Raw genomic sequence first — 26,057 nt, forward strand, 5'->3', positions numbered from 1 at the left:
CGCAACTAGTTTGGAAATTTAGTGCTCTGTTACATCACTGCTTTAGGGCGAGGTTCTAGGAGGTGCTAAATGCCCAACTCTCACTGAAATCAATGCACCTCCCAGGATTTGGCCCGCAATATGTATACATATATGTAATCATGAACATAGTCAAATGCAGTCTCTCTCTCATACACACACAAATACAGAGTAAAATCAGCCTAGCCAAATCAATCCCTTGGAGCACAAAGAGCTGAACAACATATCGAAATTTATCTCTTAGTTTCACTCAAGAAAACCCCAAAACAAAATCAGCCTCATCATCTCAGCCAGTTGAAGATCTGAAACCATAAGACACAAAGACTGGGCACCACGGCTGCATTAGGTTCTGAAATAATTTTACTGACTAAACCCTGCTTTGACTTTTACCATTTCTACTGATACTTATCCAGCACCAATGGATACTAGATAAAGGAATAAATCAATTTAGTACTACAAGCTTATGGACATAAATTATTTATTTTAGACACTGAGGGAATTACATGCCCTTCATTAGTAGCTTTGTATTTTATACTGATTTCAAATCGACTTCCTGATACAAACTATTTGTTACTGAATTCATAATTATGCACATGCATTTTAACCTGAATACACTGGAACTTGAAAAATAAGCATTATCTAGCATTACCCATAATACTTGACCATTAGGAACAGCATTTCTTCAGCAACCTACTTGGCAGCATCAGCTCCGCTGGTTATTAGGGTGTTAATCAAAAGCTCATGTCCATATCTCGCAGCCACATGCAGAGGGGTGTTGCCATCCTTATCAACACAGTCAATTTCACCTCCTGGAAAAGACATTTTCACACAGTGTAACACACAAGGATTTAGTGCGAGTCAGAGACCAGAAATACCATTTATTTATTTCCAATGAATGCAGCTTACCCTCATAGTTACAGCTATAGTTTAGTTTGTATACGAGCAGCAGACACACTGAATTTGTGGGACAGGGTATCAATACACATCAAGCCATTTACTGTGCCAGTCATGCAGGATGGCCACAATTCTGGCTGCTGCATTTTTTTACTTCGTTCTATTCCCGCCTCTCTACATATTGCACACAGGCCTTTCCCTATAATTGCCTACCGTGGTACACAGATACTGCAGGTGTTGCTGTGACTCTGAATTGTTGCTGGTTTAAAGGCATGAGCAGCTGCCCTACATTACATCAACAGAATTAATTGTTGAAATTTTGCCACAATTCTTTAGGTGACTGGTGCTCAACCTTGTCCACAAACCAATGATAGAAGATGGAGCTCTTCCGCACTTGGCTGCTTATTGCACCCTCACCAAGTCTGTCAATATTTGATCAGTGGTGCTGCCTGGCAGCTGTAGCCCAACCTACAGCTCTCTCAGGGTTTTCACAAACAGAAAACCCCAAGCACTTGCATAGCTGCTTCCTATCTTTGTTTGTCATATGCTTCTTCAGGTGTAAATTCATCTGTAATCAAACCTACATGCCACAACACAACTGTAGGTGCGGCAAGACACACAGGAAGAGAGAACCGAATGCAAAGTAACCTGGAGCAGAGCAGAGAGAGCTGCGGGCTGTAAGAGAAGGTTTATACACAAAGAGAGAAAATAAACAGCATAGATACAAAACAGAGGTGGGGGAGAGAGTGTATTTAACCAAACAGCCCAATCCACAACACTAATGCAGGTTTACTTCCAGCTTGTCTCCATAACCCTTTGGTAACATCACTATTTCATGAAACAACCACTATACTTGCCACAGCTTTAGGCAGTCAGAAGGGAAGATAACCCTCCAAGAGAATCTCTATCCAAAGACACGATCCTCAGTATTAAGAAGTTTAAACACCACTACATTAGATGATCTTCTAGCTGGTTCATAGATGCTAAGGTCAGAAAGGACCACTGTGATCATCTAGTCTGACCTCCTGTGTAGCACAGGTCATAGAATTTCCCCCAAATAATTCTCAGAGCAGATCTTTTAGAAAAACATCCAATCTTGATTTACCAATTGTCAGTGGTGGAGAATCTACCATGACCCTTGGTAAATTATTCCAATGGTTAATTATTCTACCAGTTAAAAATTTACACCTTATTTCCTGTCTGAATTTGTCTAACTTCAGCTTCCAGCCATTGGATCGTGTTATACCTTTCTCTGCTTTACTGAAAAGCCTATTATTAAATATTTGTTCCTTGTTTAGGTACTTACAGACTGCAATCAATTCACCCCTTAACCTGCTCTTTGTTACGCTAAATAGATTGAGCTCTTTGAGTCTATCACTATAAAGCATGTTTTCTAATCTTTTAGTCATTTTCATGGCACTTCTCTGAACCCTCTCCAAATTATCAACACCCTTCTTGAATTGTGAACACCAGAACTGGACACAGTATTCTGCCAGTGGTCACATGAGTGCCAAATACAAAGTTAAAACAACCTCTCTATTCCTACTCAAGATTCCCATTCATGCATTCAATGATTTCATTAGAAAATTTGGCCACAGCATCACACTAGGAACTCATGTTCAGTGATTATCCACCACAGCCCTCAAATCTTTTTCAGAGTCACTGCTTCCCAGGATAGAGTCCCCCATCATGTATGTATGGCCTACATTTTTTCTCCCTAGATGTATACAACACTTAGCCATATTAAAACACATATTGTTTGCTTGAGCCTAGCTTACCAAGCAATCCAGATCGCTCTGTATCAGTGACCTGTCCTCAGCGGCAAGCTATATCCGGTTAGCACAAACCGGTTGTTAAATTTTGAAGCCGGTTTTTGAACCAGTTGTTAAAGGGGTGGGCAAACTCCAGCCTCCGGGCCACATCTGGCCCGCGGGACTGTCCTGTCTAGCCTACCTGAGCTCTCAGCTGGGGAGGCTCTCCTGAGAATCCTTTTTTCATTTTTACTCACCCGGCGGAGCTCCGGGTCTTCGACGGTGGGTCCCTCAGTGCCGCCGAAGACCCGGAGCGACTGAAGGAACCAGTTCTTCATAACTGTCTGTCCTAATCATTCTTTACCACTCCCCCAATTTTTGTGTCATCTGCAAAACTTTATCAGTGATGATTTTATGTTTTCTTCCAGGTCATTGATAGAAATGAATAGTGAACTAATCCTTGTGGGAACTACACTGGAAACACATCCTTTTGATGATGATTCTCCATTTACAATTACATTTTGAGAACTATCAGTTAGCCAGCTTTTAATCCATTTAAAATGTTATGCCATGTTAATTTTATAACCAAAATGCCATGCAGTACCAAGTCAAACTCCTTACAGAAGTCTTAAGTATATTACATCAACACTATTACTTTTATCATCCAAACCTGTAATCTCATAAAAAGATATCCAGTTAGTTTGACAGGATCTATTTTCCATAATCCCATGTTGATGGGCATTAATTATATTACCCTACTTTAATTCTTTATTAATCAAATCCTGCATCAGCTGCTTCATTATCTTGCCTGGGATCAATGTCAGCCTGACAAGCCTATGAGGCATAAACCAGATTTTTGATTCTCTCCCCTTGTAATAATTTAGGGTATAGTTAGAAACATGGGTAAGGTATTTTTAAAAAATATATGACAGAATCAAGACACCGGAATTCTATTCCCAACTCCGCCACTGACACATTCTGTGACACTGGCCAATTTATTTCACCTCTCTATCTTCTGTCATAGAACAAGGATAACTACCCTAAAATAAGGATAAGCAACACCTGTGCAGTGTTTCATTAATACAACTTCACTTCTTAGTCACAGGACCCAACAAAAACAAAAGATCACTCAGCTGCAAATCTTACTGAAAGAAGATCAGTGAGAGAACACTGCTGAATCAAATCAGCCTTATAGTCTCATCTAAGCCTCTACCTATCTCAACAATAAAACAGTGATTTAACATTACACGGACAATAATTTGAAGACTTATCAGATGTCTCCAACATTCATACTCAACACAAACAGTAGCTGACAAGGTATGTGAATGGGAACTTCTGATCAAAACATTAACAGCTTGATTAAGCTATGACACCAGTGTTAAATACTTTTGTATTTTCAGGTATAAGCGGATGTCATAAAAATTGACTGTACAAATAAAGCTAGTTCTGTCTGAGAGTAACCAGATCGGTGTCAATATCCTGCTGTACTAAGTCACCTAGCAAACTCCTCACAGACATGTGGGAGAAATTTAAATGACAAGAACAATTGTTACCATATTGTATACTCCATCCCTTTACAGGTTGTTACCATCGAAAGCTGTAACCTTCTGCCTTAATTTTCAGATGGTTATTCACCCTCAAGGCTCTTTCGGACACAGTAGGTGGGAAAGGGAGCTATTTCTGCTAACTACATCCTTGGCTCCATTCCATATTTTTCTGGCCAGGTGACTCGCACCTTTGGCTATTATCTTATTTTTGTGACACAGCCCACAATACCCATACTGTCGTCCCTAGGGGTTACAAATGACGTCTGATTAAATTAAATTTAATGCAATTAAACCAAACTGCAACTACATATTTGACACTGAACATTTTCAAGAGAAGTCACTGATTTTTGGTGCCTCAATTTTTGGATGCCTAATTTGAGACATAACTGGGCCTGATTTTCAGAAGAGCTCACAGCTCCTCTACATGATCTGAATGGAAGAAGCAGGAACTCATTACTTTTATAGACTCGCCCCTTCCTATATCAAGACAGGCGTATCCCACCCTCTTCCCTGTCACTCAAACCCATAATCTCAGCTTCATCTCTGACTTAGCTCTCTTTTTTGGGCTTCACATCCAGGGCACATCGAGATCTTGCCCCTTGTTTCTGCGCAATGTCTATGAGAGCTGACTTTTCCTCTCTCCCCATACAGCCAAGACTCTTGCCTAAAGTGTGATCATCTTATGCCTTGACTACTGTGTCTTCTCTAGCCTTGAAGCCTGCCACCTTGCACCACCCATTTCCTGGCTTGTTGGTTTGCCTATGTCACACTCACTCTCTCTCTCTCTTTCTCTCTCACACACACCCTTTAAGTTCCTCCGCTAAATCCCCCTCTTCCACCACATCAGAGGTTCCTTGTTCTAGTCTTCAAAGCCCTTCAGAGTTTACAAAAAGAAAAGGAGTACTTGTGGCACCTTAGAGACTAACCAATTTATTTGAGCATAAGCTTTCGTGAGCTACAGCTCACTTCATCGGATGCATCCGATGAAGTGAGCTGTAGCTCACGAAAGCTTATGCTCAAATAAATTGGTTAGTCTCTAAGGTGCCACAAGTACTCCTTTTCTTTTTGCAAATACAGACTAACATGGCTGTTACTCTGAAACCTTCACAGTTTAGTCACACCCACCTATTTGCCCTGTTTCCTTATCATGAAGTCAGCTCTCACCTTCACCCTTGAATTGCCTGCTTGTCCTCATTGCCACAAGACCCTTTGTGCTTTCTCCCAGGCTGCTCTTACAAGTGTGAAAAACTCCCAGTCAAAAGCCCTAAAGCCACCACTTTATCCTTCTTCACATCCCTCCTTAGAACACACCTCTGCTTGAATTACACAAGACACTGCCATGCAACAGTGAGTAGGCGCGAAGTGTGTTGTGATCACTCTTTCAGATTGACTAAGAATTGTTCACAGAGCTAGCCTGTGCTAAAACATTTTATTATTTCTGTTCCTCTGTCGTCCTCCTCTACACTTCCCATCCGTTGTTTGTCTCACCCTCATGCTATGTCTTTTAGTCTGTAATTTCTTAGACTGTTGTTATGCTGGAGCTGGTGGTAACAGTATAGTTAAAGCTGTGGTTTCTACAATGCCTGTTACAATGGTGTTTCCACCTGGTTGACTTCTGTGAATGCTACCATGATCTAAAGGGTAAATAACAATAGTATAACAGGACAAACTGCAGGGTTATTATATTTGATATAGGAGAACAATTTAACATGTGTTAGGTGCTTTATGCACAAGAAAGAAGACTGGTCACTGCCCTGAAGAGGTTGCAATCTGAACAGACAAAAATGAACACAGAAAAGGAGAAGAGTAAAATGACAAAATGTTATAGGTAGGACTGTTTTGACTGGGCCTTTACTTAGTGCAGGAAATCCCCATTTCTGGGTGAGTAAAATCTGAAGACAAAAATTAAGAAGCTGGGCTGATGCCACTTGGAAAATGTGCCCCTAATGTTTATCAGAACACTCCCTGCAAAGCTCAGCCAGTTGGGGAATACTGAATATTTCTGGAGGACATAGGGGGTGGCAGGAGCTGAACTCCAACACTCCCTAGGCACATACAAGAAAAACAATGCACTTTATTCCAAGATTTGAAGCCGAATGATTTATAATTTCATACAAATAAAGATGTAGTTGTATAAAATATGAATAATTATCGCATCTTCATATCCTGGAATGGAAGGAGGGCTGTAGGGGTAACAGGCTTAGTCCAAAAGGCAGAGGGGGCAGGGGAGAAGAAAAGCATTGCACAAATATGTCTTCTCCAGGCCATCAAGGAAGAGAGTATTTATTCCTTAGTAAGAGAGGTGGCTATAATGGAATTATGATCTTTAAGAAGTAAGGGGAGAGCATGGGAAAAAGAGATCCTTAGAGGTCCAGAGGTGTGGAGGACTCCTGGAAGTGGAAAAATTGCTAACCTTTTTTTTTTTTTTTTAAAGCTTGTTTTAAGAAGCAAGTTGTGGCCTCTTCTGAAAGATAAAGAATCTGAACGCTGCTTTTGCTTTCATTTTCAGGTCAGGAAACACAAACACACAAATCACAGACCACTGTCTGCTGGTGGAGAATGGGATTTCTTGATTAATTATAGGCTTTGTCTAAGATCGCATTATTAAATGAGAGCTTTCGGACTCGCTAGCCATCAGATTTCATTAGAGTACTTAAATACCTTTGAATTTTGGTCCCTCAGCATTTTAGCACAGAACAACAAACTGCCCCCTCCAGCCAGTAAGTGGCTTGGAAAAAGCTCTGAGCAGATCATTGCTGATTAATTAATTATCAGAAAGACTTAACTTACCATTCTGAATGAGGGTTTGCGACCGTGTGAACCTCCCGTGGACAGCTGTCATGTGCAGTGGACTCTTGCCATCTTTACTCTAACAAAAACAAAACGAAAGACACTTACTTACCTACAGTATAAAGTAATGCCATCAATGTCGAGTTTCTCAAATACTATCAATAGCTTGAAATAATAAAAGTAACTAGAGCTCAATCCTGCAGTTCTTACTCAGACCAAACTTCCATCAACTTTAAAGCACTGTAGGGCTGAACCCAAGATTCATATGAGGATACATGCAGAATGCCTTTTTTCTGTAGGTGTCAGACCTTCTTCAGCAATGGGAGTGGGAAATAAGGCAGTCGTTGTTGTGAATAAATTTTCAGAAATATTCCACCAATGTGGGGTGCATGGTCCAAATTGGTAATAGATAAGTGATATATTACTGAGTGTTATTTACTTTCTAAACAGTATGAATAATTCTCACAGTATTTCCTTATCTTCCATATTGCTTGGGGAAAAGCCAGGAAAAACACAGAGCTAAGTTTCAGCAGTCCCTGGAAAGTGTAAACAAATACAAACTATTTTTCAATTTAAATAGACACACATTAAAATGCAGTCCACTACATACAGAAAAGAGCTTTGGTTAATAAACTACTACCCAAAGAAAAATCGGATGTCCATCAAAGACCATTAGAAAGCAGGTGCAAACAGTTAAGGAAAGGTAGAATGTCTAATGGTCAAAGTTTTGGAGCCAAGGGAAAGGACCTCTGTCTAGGAATATTGACAGGGAGCCTGAAGAGGAACAGAGGAAGGATGTGGAACCTGATGACTCAAGCTATCCCTTCTTTATTTGAATCAGGCTTTGGATTCATTTTCAAATGCAATTCCCAACTTTATTTTAATAAAATAATACTGATTACTGAGCATCTATTAATTTCAAAAAACTTTACAAAGGTGGGTAAGTACTATTATTTCCATTTTACAGATGGGGAAATGGAGGCACAGATTTAAGTGACTTGCCAGAGGTCACACCACAAATCGGTCACAAATACAGCAATAGAATCCAGCTCTTCTGGCTCCTGGGTTGGAGTCAGAATTCCCTGATCATCATTAAGTATTATTTGTGATACAATAGCATATAGAGGTCCCAAATAGGATTGGGCCCTATTGTGCTGGGACTGTACCTGACATTTTTACTACTCGACAGAAGCCCAGAGGAACATGCAGAATTGTGTTGAACACATATTTAGGGGAATAGCCAAAATAATTGTTTCTGTGATAACTGTAGCCCATTGGATGTGGTCTTGACTGCACTTCTGGGATTGTAGTTAAGTAACAGCGCAAGTCCTCAGAAACTGATTGGCCTTGAGTTTCAGGGTGCCATTATATCATATCAATCAAGGCACTGTGAGCTTCCCATGAAGAAAACTTAATTCGAACTCCCAGCAGCACTGTGTTATTCCATCAGCCAATTCCCTGAAGATTTTACAGTAACACTGCATTTTGTTATTCTCACTTGCAGCCTCTTGTGGCATGCAGAGATTTTAAACCAAAAGGGGATAGATATTTAGGCACCTAAAATTGAAGAGATGAAAGGTAAGCTGTACCTGAATATTAACGTCTGCTCCATTATTCACTAGCAGTTCAAGACACAAAGCTCCATGAGTGGAGGCAGCAGCAAAATGCAAGGGGGTAAATCCACTGTTATTAGGCTGATTAACATTAGCACCATAGTCAATCAACTCATTAACTACAGAATCCTGACCATTGTAACACGCAATGTGAAGCGCAGTATTTCCGTAGACATTCATTTCATCAATCTGCAATGAGACAAGAACATACGGTTAAAATGACAGACATCGGCTCGTGGCTTTTCATCAATGATTCTCAGACCTCAGTGGTTCATGAGCCAAATGAGAGATCAACACTATCCAAAAGAGCCAAAATAGTGTGAATGGGAAATATTTAGTTTATATCTATCTAAACTATATACATATATTATTCTCACAGAAAATAAGTTAATAACATAGTGCAAATTCATAACTTAATTAATAACATAGTAAAAGCACCCTGATTGGTTAATTATTAAATCACACAGTGTTTTAATATCATGTGCTGAAAAGAGCCACAGGAGACACCCTAAAGAGCCACTTGCAGCTTGAGAGTCACAGTCTGAGCATCACTGCTTTACATAATGCACCTCATGCTGCAAGTGGAAATAGGGGGAGGCTTGAATTGTCATGGGTCAGTGTTCATCAGCAACTTTCATTGACAACAAAATACCCCAGTAACGCTTCATTCTGAATGTTTTGCTTTTATTATTAACTTTTTGCCCTGGTGGCCATTTTAAAAAGTCAATGTAAAGCTAAAGACTGGCAGCAGGACAATCTCATGATGACAACGAAACTAAAACTAAACTGGAAAGCTGTTACATCCAAGAAGGAAAGTAGGAGAAATAATAAGTTCAGGTTCCTTTAAAAATAATTATTGCGGTTTCATTTTAGTGACGAGCCAGACTTCAGGTCTGTCTCTACAGATTTCTTGGGGGGGGTAGGGGGGCAAAGAAACCACACAGTCCTTTATACTGCATCCTAATAAGAAACCAATACTCAGTACCACAGTATAATAAAGGTATTAAGAAAATCTTAGATCCAGACTTTTCTGGATTGCTTGTGTAGAAATTAGTTGTTCTACAAAATTAGATGAAGCAAGGTCAACAACGACACTCTACAAAGTCAAGGAGACTACAGCGCAAGTCATTATCCCTGCTTCCCAGACATGAATGCTGTATGTTCCCCAATTTCAGGGGATTATTCGTCCCTGCAAGAGATTTTTAAGTCTGCTCGGGAATGGACACTCAGATGATTACACACAAAATCTGCATCTCTTGGCAGCTACTGCACACAGCATTTGGGCCTAGAAAGCTGTCCAATGTGTGAGATAGATTCTGTAATCCAGAGAATGGGAAATGGTTTCTTCAAAAATTCTGCCAATGTCTGTAGCAGCATCACCAGCCAGACAAAATCTCCAAATAAATAGGAGAACAAAAGCTAGGGGAGCAGAGAATTTTCCATGATTAAAGTACAGATTATAAAAAGATTACAAATAGTGACTCAAACCTCAGTATTTTGTGGCTTTTCTTTAAAATACCAATTGCTACTTACCTCTACACCTAGATTAAGAAGGTGTTTCACTACATTAATCTGCCCATTGGATGCAGCAGCATGAAGTGGAGTATAACCCTTTTTGTCCTTACAAGTCACCTCTGCACCATGGTTAATCAACAAGGCAACAACTTCCAGGTGGCCTTTAAAAGATGGGGGAATGGAAATCATCAGTGACCTATACGCTCCTACAGTGTAATTTACTCAAATTACTGCTTTCTTCCTAACTCACTGTTCTTTTTGCTGCTGCTTCACAAATGCTCTCACAGACAACTCATTTTGCAAGAAAATATCCTTAATCCTAGTGTAAGACATGCCTGCTTGGTGTGGCACTCTGTCCCCCTCTAGTAGTGACTCGGCCAGCTAGAGATTGATGAGCCTGCTACAGCAGCTGAGGAAATGGAATGCCTCTTTTCAAGATTTCCATCCAGTTTTTTGTGACCTCAAGTTAGTCAGTAACGCCTCATTCTAACAGCCACGGATAAACTGGCTCTGGATGTAAAAATTCGGTTCAGTGTCACTTATCCCTCCAGTTTATGAGATTTCTTGTGAGCACAGGTTGCACTACTTCACCTACTCTACGGGCCACCACTTGGAGTGGGCAGCAGGGATCAAACCTGGGACCTCTTGATCTTAAAGCATCAGCCTCCACTGCCCGTCCTAAAAAACACATCTCTGTCAGCCAAGGTTGTAGCAAGTTCATCCATCTCTAGCTGGCCTAGCCACCACTAGATGGGGACAGACTGCCACACCGAGCAGGCATAGCATACACTAGCACCACTTCTCATTAAGGAATCCAGATGAAATGAGTGTTTGTCTTGAAAAATGTGTCAATTCCCTGCCCAGTGAACAAGTTCCCCATTCTTCTCTTTACCCTTTCATACCCTGTTCACATGCTACTCCCCTGTTAATAGAAGGAAGAGTGAGCATACCAGCCTGACAGCACTGAAAGATTCCCAGAAGAGGGTTCTGTCAGTGCCATCTATTAATTCAGCTGCCAGGTCCTTTCTATGGTCATCTTTCTGGCAATTGCTCTGAGTAAAGGAACCTCCTGACTGGAGCATAAGTGCATAGCATTTAACTAGCCTCTCTGGTGACCCCACCCACACTGTGCCTACTACCCAGTTAAGACTGAGTTTTCCTCTATTATAGAGGATATAACTAGGCCACCTTAGTCAAGGGGTTGATCCCAAGCATTTTGAAACCAAATGTGAGACTTTCCATTGACACCAGTGAGCTTAGATCATGTTATAGGTGAGCAAGTGTAGTAAGTGAACGTGCCTCCCCCCCGCCCCCAAAAAATTCATGGTTAACCTCAAAATATGCAAGGCACCATAATACCCATGGTATTTACAAATGCCTGAGTCCCAACCTTGTTTCTGTGTCATACAATCTGCACGCTGTACAGGATGGAAAATCTTTCATCTCTACAGAGCAAAGTTCAAATCCCAGTCTAGGTCAGAAGCCAGCCTTCACATTCGATATGTGGGCATCACAAAACTACACTACATTTTCCCACAGTTTGGAAACTACTTGTCATCTCTTTCCCATAAGGGACCAAGATTAGAATTAAAGTGAACGTTACAGGTCAGGAGTGAAGGTGCAGTGGCAGTCAGTTTGAGGGCCCATGAATTGCAGATCAGGGGATGTGGTGGTAGAATTGTGCGAGGGCATGCACAGCACTGGCCAATATTATGGTCCCTGTACTTCTACCATTTTTACAGCAGAGCTCCCATTGAATTCTATGGCACATTTTATTTTTAAAATGGATGGGATGATATGGTCAATTATTAATTTAAAAAGCAAATTTGATGAACATTGGCAATGATGTGAATGCATGAATCAAGAGATGCCTTGTGATGAAGGAAGACAATTAAGAGTGGAAATGATTATATAGGACTTTACCGCTACATAGTAACCCAACTTGTTCTGAATAAAGAGACAAACAGGAAAAACAACGATTTCAGAAAAAGCATATTAACTGCATTTGTGCTAGTCATTTCTGTTAATTGATTGTCTCGTTAGACTGACCTCATACTTGGTAATGCAACTCACATCTTTTCATGTATTTATACCTGCTCCTGTATTTTCCACTCCATGCATCCAATGAAGTGGGTTCTAGCCCATGAAAGCTTATGCCCAAATAAATTTGTTAGTCTCTAAGGTGCCACAAGGACTCCTCATTGTTTTTATCTAACCTAGTTCTTATTGAAATCTACGCTACCGCTAATTGTGACAAAGGAGAGTTTAACATGTATTTTTCATACCAAATATATTTGAGGCTGGAATTAAAGTCAGAAGAGAAAATGAAATTGAAAAAAAAAGTAATATGAAAAAAATATTCAGGTTATGTTAGATGGACACTTTGGGCCAGACTCTCAGCTGGTATGAATCAGTGTAGTTCAATTGAAATCAATGGAGCTGTGTCTATGATACCAGCTGATGATCTGAGCCCATAGCCTTAATCAGAGTAATTAGAATTTTCACCTTCCGTGGCAGGAACTGGGTCTTGTGTAATACAAAGCACAGTGTCAGTACTTCAGTAATAAAACAGACTACAACACGGTTCTTACCCATATATGCTGCCCAATGAATAGCTCTCCTGTCCTTTTTGTCAAAAGCATTGATGTTTGCCCCTTTGGCTAAAAGCAAGTTCACCATCTAAAACAACAATGAAAAGTAAATCTTTGGGTCAGCCATGTATTCCATTTACATGGATCAGTCTATCAAATAATGCTGTCACCCTGGATGTAATGCTTGTGGCGGAGGGCAATACATCATTGTGAATTGCCGAGCAAATCACACTTGCCTTTGTGTGATATGAGCATAAGTTTATACAGGAAAACTTAAGCCTTAAAGTTAGAGATAGTTTAAAAATCCCTTCCAGGAACCTGTAGTTTAATTAAACTAATCATTAAAAATGTATGCTTTTTTTGTAAAAGGCACTAGAACTCCCCAGCCTGGCCCAACCCCACCTGAAACATGCTGGTAAGAGTTTTCATTTGTACATTCTAGTTCTACATTGCAACTCTTTCAATACTTAATTTTTTTAAAACGGTATGGATTTAGTGATTGTGGAAGGTGCTGGATTCATGGCAGTGGGAGACACTCTGGAATCACAAAACCGCATGAGCAGCAGCTCTGCACGCTTTTACATGCTACCCTTCCAATGCATCTCAATCCTGAGCGACAGGGACAACATTGTAAAGGTGAAAGGATAATTCAGTCTGCATGCTTATTCAGGACTCAGTCCTACAAGGTGCTGGCTCTGGCCTTGAGCTGGGAAAGCACTCAAGCACCTGCTTAATTTTAAGCATGTGAGTAACCCTTAACGTCAATGGAATTATTCATGTACTTAAAGTTAACTACACACTTAGATACTTTGCTGGATTGGGGCCAATCCTTCATGCCTAGCATGATCGAGCCTTCAGTCCTTGTTCCCTCTGCTGACACTGCCAACAAGCGTGCCATTTGCTATTAACTATCACGATATTGGCTTGCTTGAAGTCACCCCCTGCCCACTAGCAACTGGACTCAGACCAACTCATTTCATATATGCCAGCAAACAGCTAGCAGAAAGTACAAAGCTTCAGTTGCGATGATTAAACATAAAAAATTCCAGATCTCCCAGCACCATCCAGACATTAATATCAGGACAAGCAAAAACACACAAAACAATTTGAATGTAAAACATACAACGATTTTCTGTATCCAGCAAAACAAACACTTTAATCTCTTCAATGGTCATTGGCGAAATGAATCAGAGATTTTATTAAAACTGTTTAATCTATAACTAGTTGTGCACTTTATTACACTCTACCATTAAATGGCATTACATCAAAGAAAGTCAATCATGTTAAAATAATAAATATTAACTCTTTCCTAAAATATAAAACTTTTAAAAGGGCAGGCTCTATAACCCCTTTTATAGCAAATACCTGTAGGCTGCTTTTTGTAAGTTACAACACAGTAAATTAACTTCTGATTTTTTGCCAATTGTATCAATCTCAGTTGGAGAATTTTTATTCCACACTTAGGCCTAGATCAGCGGTTCTCAATCTATTTACCATTGTGGGCCACATATGCAGCTCTCTATGTCTTATGTGGGCTGCATCCACACACTATATATACTACCTGTCTGGCCCTGAGGATATCACATGGGCCGCAGCTGTGTGCTGATTGGGCTGCAAGCAGCCTGCAGGCTGAGAACCACTGGCCTACATCCTGATGTCAATGGATCTCTGCGCTGGGATCAGGACCTTAATACAGTGGCTTTCAATTTATAAGGGTGTAATTGTTTAGTGCAGTGGTTTTCAACCAGGGGTCCGGGGCCCTGTGCGGGGGCACGAGTAGATTTCAGGGGGTCCTCCAAGCGGGGCCAGCGTTAGACTTGCTGGGGCCCAGGGCAGAAAGCCGAAGCCCCACTGCATGGGGCTGAAGTCCAGGATCCTGAGCCCAACTACCTGGGGCTGAAGCCAAAGCCTGAGCAACTTAGTTTCGTGGGGGCCCTGGCAATTTCCCTGCTTGCTACCCCCTAAGGCTGGCCCTGGCTTTTATATGCAGAAAACCAGTTATTGTGGCACAGGTAGGCCATAGAGTTTTTATATCATGTTGGCGGGAGGGGAGGGAAAGGGGGGGACTCTGAACCAAAAAGATTGAGAACCCCTGGTTTAGTGAACACTAAAGAGCAGTGGTTCTCGAACTTATCTTAATGCACCTCCCGCTTCTTTGTGTTTGTAGTATTTTATGCCCCCACCACCAACACACAAGTACATATACAGATTAAAAAATCAACATGCGACTCACTAAATACTAAAAACAGTACGGCATTGATTGAGACAAAGCCAACAATCCATTGTAATAAAAGCAAAAAAGCAAAACTGATTGTGGTCGATGCTTACAATTAAATGTGCACATCACATCGTAGCAAATGGGTTAACGTACAGACGGCAATGACTTTGTATCATTCCTCGCAAGCTCAACAGAAATCTGTCAAAATGCACAGCACCATCTAGAGTCAACTCCACAGCACCATCTGAAGACCTGATGTGTGGTCTTAGCTTAGCTAGCTATTCATTACTGTGGGTAAAATGTGTGCAGTAAGTTTTTTTTCTAAAGCTTGTCACATACCCCCAGAATACATTCCACACCCCTCTAGTTTGGGAACATCTGCTGTAGAGGAACTTACTCCACAACCCTGCAATATTCTGGCAATGTAAATGGAAGTAGCATGGTCTATTTTTAAACCAGAAACAAATTTTCTAGAAAGCTAATTAGAAAAGCACAATGATTGACTTGTGCATATTCCAGACGCTTGTGTTCCTCTTATGAGATAATAATGCTTCTTCAATCATTTTTGCATAGTTCATTGTGCCCATAGGTTCTGTATTGCACAGGCAGTTAACTATGGGATAACACATTGGACCAAATGTTGCTTGCATTTACAAATGGTACCAGCCCACTGACTTCAGTTAGGTATCGCCAGTGAGAGCAGAAGTTGGTCTAATGTCTCTAATAAGTGAAGGTTGGATATCTAGCTACCTTTGTCATACAGAGATACATGAACTCATCGTTTATTTTGAATTAGACAACAGTGCCACAAATCAATAAATTATATCAACAATGCTTCTCAGCCACTTACCTCAATGTGGCCATTCAGAGCTGCATGGTGTAACGCTGTCCGCCCCCCTCTGTCAGAGACATTGACGCTGCTCAGCATTGGAATGATTACTTCTGCGCACTTCACTGCTTTGTTTGCAGCTGCTACATGCAACGGTGTCTGCCAGTTCTTGTCCCGAGCATTAACATCCGCTGAATGCTTAATCAATACTTGCACTGCTTCCTGCAATGGAAGCAGAGTTATAAACAAACTATTAAAATAAATATAGGGCATGTCTATGTATAAACATATCTCTCTACACGTCATATGGTGAAGTGTGGAAAAAATGGTTCTTGAGAGTTACTGGTAGCCATAGAAAACTCATATGTGAGCAGAGGAAAAGACAACCAGAGTCAGTCATTCAAAAATATTCTGGGGGGGGAGGGGGGGGAATTGTTGATTCAAATGTGCTTGTATTACATGTCATCTTATTGGGATACATTTAACTTTCTTCATATATATTTGTTATCATTTAAGGCAGACTCTTGCATTTCTAGCCTACATAAACTTTTCCTTTTGGGTTTTAGAGTGTGCAAAACTGCAGGATTGGGTCCGTGCCAGATAGGTCCACTGACCTTTAACACTAGACATTATAGCCATGTTCTACTCGAGGAAATGAATGTATTTAATGTATCTGAGATTGAAATGGGGTAAGTATCGTGTATGATGAATTCATCTGTAAAATAAATAAAGCACTATTTGGACAGTAAGGTTGAGACAAAATTGCTATATGCAGCAGTGATAACAGGACAGAGAGAACAAAAATCCAAGTTAATTGTGCAGGCGACAAATTTCAGGCTCAGAACATGTGAGAGTCCCAGATTAAGCTGACATTCATGTCCTTAGTGCCTGTCAGCACTCTTTTCCTTTTCCAGTGACCAGAGTTTACATCAAGTGTCTCAGTTGGAACACAGAATTTCTTTGGCTTTTTGTCACCTTTAGATAAAACTTCATTTTTACAAGTGATAATTTAAGTGCATATACCAACAAAATTAAACTACATATTTTCCATTTGAGACATTGCACATCTCTTGACGAAGGAAATATGTACCACCCATACTTAGGTGGGCGGAGAGGGATAATATATTTAGAAATCTCACAGTTGAACAGAGAGGTTTGTTTTCTCCCATTTGAAATTCTAAAAAATAAAACAGACATTTTAAAAACATCACAACCACTATGGGCTGGGTTGGGGCTGAATCTAACTCAGCCATGCGGGGTGGTAGTGGGGTCACCCCTACAGGACTGCATTAGACCAGCCTGTATCATGGCAGGAGACATGGAGAGGGAGACTGTATGCTCATCATTCCCATCTCCCACCATGAGCAAGTTAGTTGGAAGGGCTGGGCATTGAGAGGGGTACTGTGGCAGATTATTCCCCCTCCAGGACAACATGGGAGCAGTAGCGGAACTGTGCCTCAGAAGGGTGTCTCAGGCAGAATGCCCCCTGAGACTACGCCAGGGGCAGTGCACCTTGGTCCTTTAGCTACAACCCTGAGCAAAGGATAATCAGCCCTAAAAAATATCAAAAGGACCAGAAAGCTCACATTGTCATGTCAAACACATACAGAATGGTACTACATATTTTTGTTAAAGTACAATTATACAATAACATTTATACAAAATGTAACTAGGTATTACAAAAAGTTCTAGACACACATATTATTTGCACAATCGGATCACTTTAGATAAAGGAAGAATAAACAGTTTATTAGCGTGCCTATTATTTGCGTATTTTATATTCATATTATACACAAACACACATGTATTACACATATATATGATGCCTTAAGTTAGATTTAATAGTTGTATCATAGTAAATGTGGTCAGACTTTCAGAAGTGCTGAGCACCCTCAGTGACTTCAGTGGGATTTGTAGGTGCTACAGACCTCTGAAAATCAGAGCATTTACTGCCCCTTAAATTCTTTGGAGATGAAGACAGAATTTGAGGCTAGCAGCTGTGTAAATAATCCTTATATTGTAAAAATGGATCCTGATCCTGCAGTCATTACTCATGGAGTAAGGGGTCCCTAATTAATTAAAACTTTGGGTGCCTCAATTCATCGATTTTAAGACCCAAAGGGAACATTATGATAAGCTACTCTGACTTCCTGCATAACACAAGTCATCAAATTTCACACCATGGGTTTGTCTTCAGTGCAGCAATTAACTCAAGTGACTCCACTTGAGCTAGCGTCCACGCCCTGAAACATGCAAGTTACATAGAATGATTGAATTAGCAGCTAATCAGTTGTAACTCAAGATGCTGCATCCCCGCTGCATTACTTGCTTGAGCATCAGCAGCACTCAAGCTTCAACCCACCTCTGACAGGCTATAACTAGCTTGAGTTTAAGGCGCAACTTAACTCAAGCTAGAGATTTGTGTGTGTGCATGGGGTAGGGGCAACACATGAGTTATAGATCCAGTTATCCATAGCCTCTGTTTGCCAGAGGCTGGGAATGGGTGATAGGGATTGGATCACTTGATGACTACCTGTTCTGTTCATTCCCCCTGGGGCACCTGGCATTGGCCACTGTCAGAAGACAGGATACTGGGCTAAACAGCCCTTTGGTCTGACCCAGTATTGCCGTTCTTATGTTATGTTCAGCTAACAACTGGAGTGAAGACAAGCTCAACAATTCATGCATCATTCCCATAGTTTCTGATTGAGCTACGCCCAGTCCTGATCTAAAGACTTCAAGTAATGGAGGATACATCCCATCTTTATGTAGATTATTCCAGTGGTTAATTACCCTCAGTATTTAAAGTTTTCACCTTATTTCTAATCTGAATGTTTCCAGCTTCAGCAGTTGGAAGTTAAAAGACAAATTTAGGCAGAAAATAAGGCCAGGCATCTAAATAAATTCCTTGATTTGCAGACCTGCTGCATGCTCTCAGCTCTAGAACTAATGGGAAAATGGAAATCTCATCCTGAAAGAAATTCCAAAATTTCATTTCATCATGAGTCAGGCAGAAATGTAGAAATCACAGCATTTTTTGTGAAACGAAATATTCCCAACACATTTCATTTTGATAAGGTTGAAACATTTCAGTCTGACTTCATATTATAAAATTTAGAATACAATATAATAGTTGAAATAATAAAGCATGAACAAACATTTCAATCTTATCAACACAACCTTTTGATATGGTCAAAATGAAATATTTTTACTTTACCAAAAACTAAATGTTTTGACAATTTCACAATGGAAAATTTTGACAAAAATCAGTTTGTTCCCATAACATGTTTCCAACAGAAAAACAGCATTTTCCAATAGAAAAACATTCTGTTGGACAAGCTACGACCAGCTCTCCTCAGCTTAGGGTGACCGGACAGCAAGTATGAAAAATCAGGACGGGGCTGGGGAGTAATAGGCACCTATGTAAACAAAGCCCCAAATATCTGGACTGTCCCTGTAAAATCAGGACATCTGGTCACCCTACCTCAGCTCTTAGTAACAACTGCCCTTAGGCAAAACAAATAGTCTTAAAAGAGGACTCTCAAAAATTGTATTTTGTGTCTCTTTTGCTCTTTACACAAACATAATATGAAGGAACCACGTGAGGGAACAAGTGGGATCCAAATAACCATATTTACTAACTATAAGTCACAACCATTTAAAGGGATACACCCATATTCCTATGCACTACAGTACTGTTTTTCACATACAGAAATGTTTTCTGTTAAGGCTAGGCAAAGTTTTATTAATGTACAACAAATACATCATATATGTTCACATCACGTGCCTGGGAGAGCGCACACAGCCTGGATCGACACTACAGCTATTTACTGTAAGAGTTTAACTCTTTTGTCCTCTATTGATTTCAGCAATTTCATCTTCTATGGCAATCCCATAAATTGGTGTATAGCAAATTTACACAATAAGTGAGACTGCTTATCTTAAAGTGTTGATAATCATATATCATTATTATTCTCATAAAGGTTTTATTATTAATTATTATTATTACTACTACAGGCCAATTACTTTAAAGTTACTTAAAGAAAATTCACTTTGTACACCTTTGGGACCAAAATTCTACTTGAAGTCAATGGAAAAATGAACGTAAATTTGACTCTTGAGATAGAAAGAAACAGGTGTTGGAAGGTACAAATAAAATAAAAATAAAGACTTGACAAGTAATTTTTTAATTCCATTTAAAAATGTGTATATACACTTTCATTTACATCTACATATGTATTCCACTTACATTCCACTTGGGAGCTAAACTTTATTCCAATTCTTTAGGGAGGTGTTTTTCTCTCAAATTTCAATTATCTGGCTTTTGAGGATGTAAAATAGATCTTTATCTTACCATAATTTCCATGTGTATATTTAGTACAATGGTACCACTTAGGACTCTGCATTTATATTTCTTTTAGCATTTGCAGTATAATCCAATTATCAGAGTGAAATCTCTCAACCACTTCTAACTGTACAATGCTAAAATTTGATACATACATGAAGTAGCCAGTACAGATACATTTGAGGGTTTGTGGTTTTTTAAATAACCAATTTAAATCCCTGAAATCAACTTTATGTTTTAATGAGTTTTAAATCCAATACAAAATTTTTTGCATGTGTTTTTGTCAGACTCTAAATGGTTGCAGAGAGACAGAATCTCAGTGTTGAATGGAAGCTTCAGAATAAGCAACTCTCTCTGTATAAAACCTTAGCCTTACAGGTGATTGTTCTAAAAGTGGACTAAACCCACAGATACTTGACAAAACATAATTAGGCCTAACAGCCAACTTTTGGCCAAGAACCCCCTGGACGGCTGATATTGACCTGGTATTATGGTACTCATGTTGGAAATTTGTCAGATAGCCTGTCCAATGATTTATTTTCACAAATATAGCAATACCAATAACGGCCACATTTAAAAAACATCTTATGATGCTAAATGTCATTCAAAATGTTCAGAAAGTAATGGCCTTCACATGAACAAGAACTAGCAAAGGAAAAACGAACATATGAAAATTACATTTCTATAAAAATATATACATTGAGTTAAGATTAGCCAATTTACATGGGCGTCAGCTCACTTTTTGTATTGCTCCCTCACATACTGTACCTGTGATATCGTTCCTTTTGGAGTGCTAGTATTACCAGAAATATGGAAAAGAAAGCTGCTCAACGGGAACTCTGCAAAGGGTCTTCACTTGCTTTCAGCAGCAAGGGGTTAAGGGTCAGGTACAAAGCCACAGTAAGACATGCATTTTTAGCTAGGACTGTCACAACAGATAAAATTCACCTGTATCTAAAACAGCTAAACCATATCGGTTGTAATTACTGGGTTATAAAGATTGTGGCTGTTATTGAAGGTTTATGTCTGACCTCCATTTTTAATGTGGCTTTTTTGTATTTCACTCCTTTACAGCATTCGTATTCTATTAGCTATTTCTTTCAGTGGGCTTCATTGGAAGCCAGCAGCTGGGAAGCTCAGCTAGTAGCTAAGCAATGCTTGAGTTCAGAAATGAGCTAAGGATTCCTGCCTCCAGGCTTGGCAAGCACTGGGATTGTTATGGAGGTGATTCCATCAATTTCTGGAGGACAGCCAGCTCATGTCTCTGTTAAATGCTCCCCTCAGCAGCCAATTCAGTCTGCAGTTGCGTGCATCATGTCAGCTCAATATTAAGAGGATAAAAATACACAAAGAGGCTACAAATGGAAGCCCAGAACGATGGTATACTTGAAAATTCAGTCATGCTTGGGTTATTCTCTCTGATAATTATTATCTCTCCTCTTTTGAGATAGCAATGAAAAACACTACCGTGAGATGCTGAAAGATTTCTTGTTGCCAAATGGAAAAAATATGGACTTAACTCTATTTTATGGGTGAATCAGGGGAATTAAAAGGAAGCTTTATGGATGCCTTTAAACACAGTTATTCAAATCAAACTACACATTAAGCCTGTTTGATCACTAGAGACACACCCTCCCGTTCCAATCCCTCCCGCTTACCTCCTCCCCCTATCCCACTATGTCTGACCATTTTAAGGTGATTAGACCAGCACCACTGCACAGTATCTCCCACTTTGGTCAAGATCATTCTATCTACTGATTGTAGGATGAAAGTCATGTACTACAGTAACTTAAATAAGGCATCATATTCGGGAAAACAATCAGATACACAGGAGTGGAAAACCACAAGTATCCAGCAGGCTAACAATAAGAACGACACACAGACAGTAGCTGATTACTCTTGCTTTAGTGAAGACCAAAGGATTTTGCAATCAGAAAATCCTTTCCCCCCTTTCTTTTTTGCATCTCCATTTGTACTTTATTGTGATAATGGTATTTTTTTCATTGTTTGCATGCAACTGCTGGGGTAATCAAACCTTACTCACTTCGCTCCTTGAGGCGACAGCCCGATGAAGAGGAGTCAGCCACATATTGTCCTTGGCATTGACACGAGCTCCTGCAAATAAAAAGTACAGATTATTGACATGCTTTTGATGTAATAGCTACAATAATAATACAACAACAACAACAATATTAATATGTTTCTTGGTAACAAAGGGCTATGCCATATAGATATGCACAGAATTTATCACAACCTTGCTAGCATCAGATTATTTCTACTTTGTTAACTCTTAGAAAATTACCTTACTTTCAAAAACGAGAAAGGTTCAGCAGTAAAGTGGGGGTAGGAGGCCTAGGTTGTCTATCAAAGATTAGCGGGTCTTCCTAGGACCAGGCAAATGTGCAAGGGATGTCAGGAGACTGGGCAGCTGAGGTAGGGATCTGGGACCTGATCCTGCAAGCTGCTGAGCCTTTCAACTTTTGGAGCAGACAGCATTTAACACCTCAGGATCAAGTCCACAGTCACTCATCCAGCAGGAGGAGGAAGAGGATTCTTCAACTTGGGAGTGCTTGTTGGAAGTGTTGGGGAACTATTTAAAGGGGCAACGGGGGAAGGTTGGGCAGCTGAATACTGTTGGGTCACTTGTTGAGTGGAGGGGGTAACAAGGATGTTTTGGGGCAGCTAGAGTGGGGTGGGTCAACAGAACACACACACACTAAGAAAGTGAGCTTGCACATCCATGTGGGGACACAAATTTAGTTTTAAGTAATATTTTAAAGCAATCCATTGAGGCACTCAGGCAAACAACGAGACATCACTGGAGGGAGCAGAGAAAATAAAGAGAGCACTTTATTTTAAAATATTGTTGTTATTGTTTGAAAGCAGAACGTTTTACAAATTAGCAGAGTTGTCTGCAAATCTGTCCTGGAAACAATTGGATAAGTGTTAGACAAGTATAAGCGTCCTGCATATATCACAAATGAGCCTTCAAATTCTTCACTAACAAAAAGGATGTTTTAACCTAATTTTGCACTAGAACTTGAGCTCATATACCCAATATACCCAAGGACTTTGGTTTTAATTTCTCCTGATTGTAGTGGATCATTCAAGGTCTAAAGCCCCAAAAGTATTTTCCAAAAACCCACTGCTCATGGGTGCTTACAAGTTTGCCCCTCACTCGTAATGGTCATTGAGAATTTGGTTCTAATGATCAGAGTGGAAGCAATTTCTCTGGGTTACCTTTCAGGTTTTAAAAGTTGGAAAAGGTTTCAAACCTCCCAGATCACCTGGCTTCAGAAAAATGACATTACAATTTGTCAAAGTGCCAATATGAGACCTACAGTTATAATCTATCTGACTGGCCTGGGAGTTTTACATCTAATGGAACTTATTATACCCATACAAAACATGTCTGGTTTAGTAAGTTAGATGTTTGATTTGAGAAGTTCATTGATGATGGATTTACATTTACAGATAATGGTGATACGATGAGTAAAACAGAAGTGATGTGTTACCCTATTTGATCTTCATAACAGGATTATTATTTACATTGCAGTGGTGTCTATAGTCCTCCGTTATAGATCAGGGCCCCATTGTGCTAGGCACTGTGCAAACACATAACATAAGACAGTCTCTGCCTCAAGGAGCTTTTAATCTAGGATTCCAATGTACCTTGTGTTACACTGTTTTGGATAAGTCAGAGTTGTCAGATGCAAACTGCCTGGTCTAAATCCCAATGACTGGCATCAAATATTTCTTTTCAAGCGATTTACTCTGTGGTTCAATTTTTTTTAACTGAGGTTCTCCTGATTTATCTTCACCCATTCAAGAACTTCCATGAGCAGATGATACCAAAGCAGAAAGGCTTATGGGACAAATAGCATTATGTGATAAGCAGTTTTATCATTCCTCAATATTCAGCAACTATAGTGGCATCTGAGAAGATGATGATTAGAAAACCCAGGAAATTGTTTCTTTCAGTAGCTGGTTAAGCCTTTCACTGATCCACTCACCCATCAAGAAGCTGAACAGGCAGCTGCCTAGAAAACCCCCAAAGAGAAAGATAAAAGAAAAACGATCACAACACACACACACAAATTATGCTGCACATTCTCAATCTTATCTCTCTCTGCTGTTTTCCACATCCTTTCCCTCTGTATGTTTTTCAATGTGTTGTTTACCTAACAGAGTGGAATGGCTCATTCATAGCTAGTTTAGTCTACCATACATTTGTAAACGTTTGTCTTTTCAAATGTTTCACTCAATACGCCTTGTTTGGTTTAACCAAATGCCTGGGATATATGGTGTCGTGCTTTTAAGCATCAGCTTCCATCCAAGGATCTCAAAGTACTTTTCAATACTATTAAGAAAGACTCTCCACATTCCTTAAAGATGGGGAAATGGGACATTGTATAGAAGGTAAAACAGTCACACAGAGGGGAAGGCCTACTTTTTCAAAAATGCTCTCTGTTTTTGGGTGCCAACCTTTAACACCTAGGCAATGCTTTTCTGGTGCTGAACACCTACACTGCTCATTTAAGTCAACCTCTGACATCCAGGCCCTCTGTGTTCAATTAGGGCACCCAAAGACAAAGGGACCCTCAAGTCAGTGAACACTTTTGAAAACGTATACCTAACCGTAGGTCTGTCTTCACTGCAAAGTTAATCTGGGCTCTTAGCTGGGTATTTTCTAAGTGGGGGATCCTCAGAAGGCAGCTTTTTACCTGTCCTCCTCAGTCTCTGCACTGAAGGAATTCTCCCCTGGCTGGAGACAAGGATTTTAGAGCCCCCTTTACACAGCTCTGGCCTTTTTACCCAGTGCAAATGAGCTGAAGCAGGAGTGACAGTCTCACCCATGGTACCCAATTATCCGGGACTAAGGTGACCTCAACTGGAGTGTCCAGTTCTGGGCACCACATTTCAGGAAGGATGTGGACAAAGTGGAGAGAGTCCAGAGAAGAGCGACAAAAATGATTAAAGGTCTAGAAAACATGACCTATGAGGGAAGATTGAAAAAACTGCGTTTAGTCCTGGAAAGAGAAGACTAAAAGGGGATGTGATAACAGTTTTCAAGTATGTAAAAGGTTGCTACAAGGAGGAGGAAGAAAAATTGTTTTTCTTAACCTCTGAAGATGGGACAAGAAGCAACAGGCTTAAATTGCAGTGTTGTTCTTAACTACTGTGGCTAGGACAAGACGCAATGGGCTTAAATTGCAGCAAGGGAAGTTTAGGTTGGACATTAGGAAAAACTTCCTAACTGTCAGGGTGGTTAAGTGCCTACGGAGGTTGTGGAATCTCCATCATTGGAGATCTTTAAGATCAGGTTAGACAAACACCTGTCAGGAATGGTCTAGATAATTAGTCCTGCCATGAGTGCAGGGGACTGGATTAGATGACCTCTCGAGCTCCCTTCCAGTCCTATGATTCGAACTGCAGCATTTGAGTCCAAGGACTGCACAGGAGTAGAGGTGCACCAAAAAGGAGCAGAGAGGATGAAAGGCCTTGACCAGCAGAGCCATGTGGAGAAGAGGGCCTGCTGCGTCCTCGTAAGCAATGATCATGGCTACACTCCCCTTGCCTGGCAGGAAGTTCAGTGCCTCCTGAAGTTTTGTCGGGGCAGCATGGCTCCATGTTTAGTGCCTTAATGACACTGCATGTGGTTCTGCCATAAAGGTTTGACAGAGTCCTTAGACAGCAAGCCCCTCAGGGCAGAGACTGGACATCAGATTTCTGCTCTTTTGTACACCAGTGCCACCTCACTGAAGCCATGAATTGCACTGGAATACATTTCCTCTCTTGTGTTTCTATTTGTCTGGACAGCTCTCCATACACATCCGTGATTGGGAGTGGTTACAGGTTGTCGAAATAAATCTAACAGATGGTTACTACCTGACTGCACTTCCTATTCTGTGGAAAGGGCATGAAGAAGGCAGTAACATCTAAATC

The 26,057-nt window shown here is 40.3% G+C and overlaps 1 protein-coding gene across 9 annotated transcripts in view; it reads right to left on the reverse strand.

The window, feature by feature from the left end:
* ANKRD44 (ankyrin repeat domain 44) overlaps positions 1-26,057 on the reverse strand; it is a 203,032-nt gene that overhangs the window by 74,457 nt on the left and 102,518 nt on the right. For all 9 annotated transcript variants that reach the window (XM_074967820.1, XM_074967819.1, XM_074967817.1 and 6 more), the window contains exons 4-10: positions 22,156-22,226; positions 15,788-15,988; positions 12,720-12,807; positions 10,147-10,289; positions 8,590-8,802; positions 7,001-7,079; positions 713-827 (exon numbers count right to left, since the gene is read on the reverse strand). In XM_074967820.1, coding sequence (XP_074823921.1) covers positions 713-827; positions 7,001-7,079; positions 8,590-8,802; positions 10,147-10,289; positions 12,720-12,807; positions 15,788-15,988; positions 22,156-22,226 — 910 coding nt within the window. The remainder of the gene's footprint in view (positions 1-712; positions 828-7,000; positions 7,080-8,589; positions 8,803-10,146; positions 10,290-12,719; positions 12,808-15,787; positions 15,989-22,155; positions 22,227-26,057) is intronic.

Source organism: Natator depressus, chromosome 11, assembly GCF_965152275.1.
Source record: "Natator depressus isolate rNatDep1 chromosome 11, rNatDep2.hap1, whole genome shotgun sequence".
NCBI lineage: Eukaryota > Metazoa > Chordata > Testudines > Cheloniidae > Natator > Natator depressus.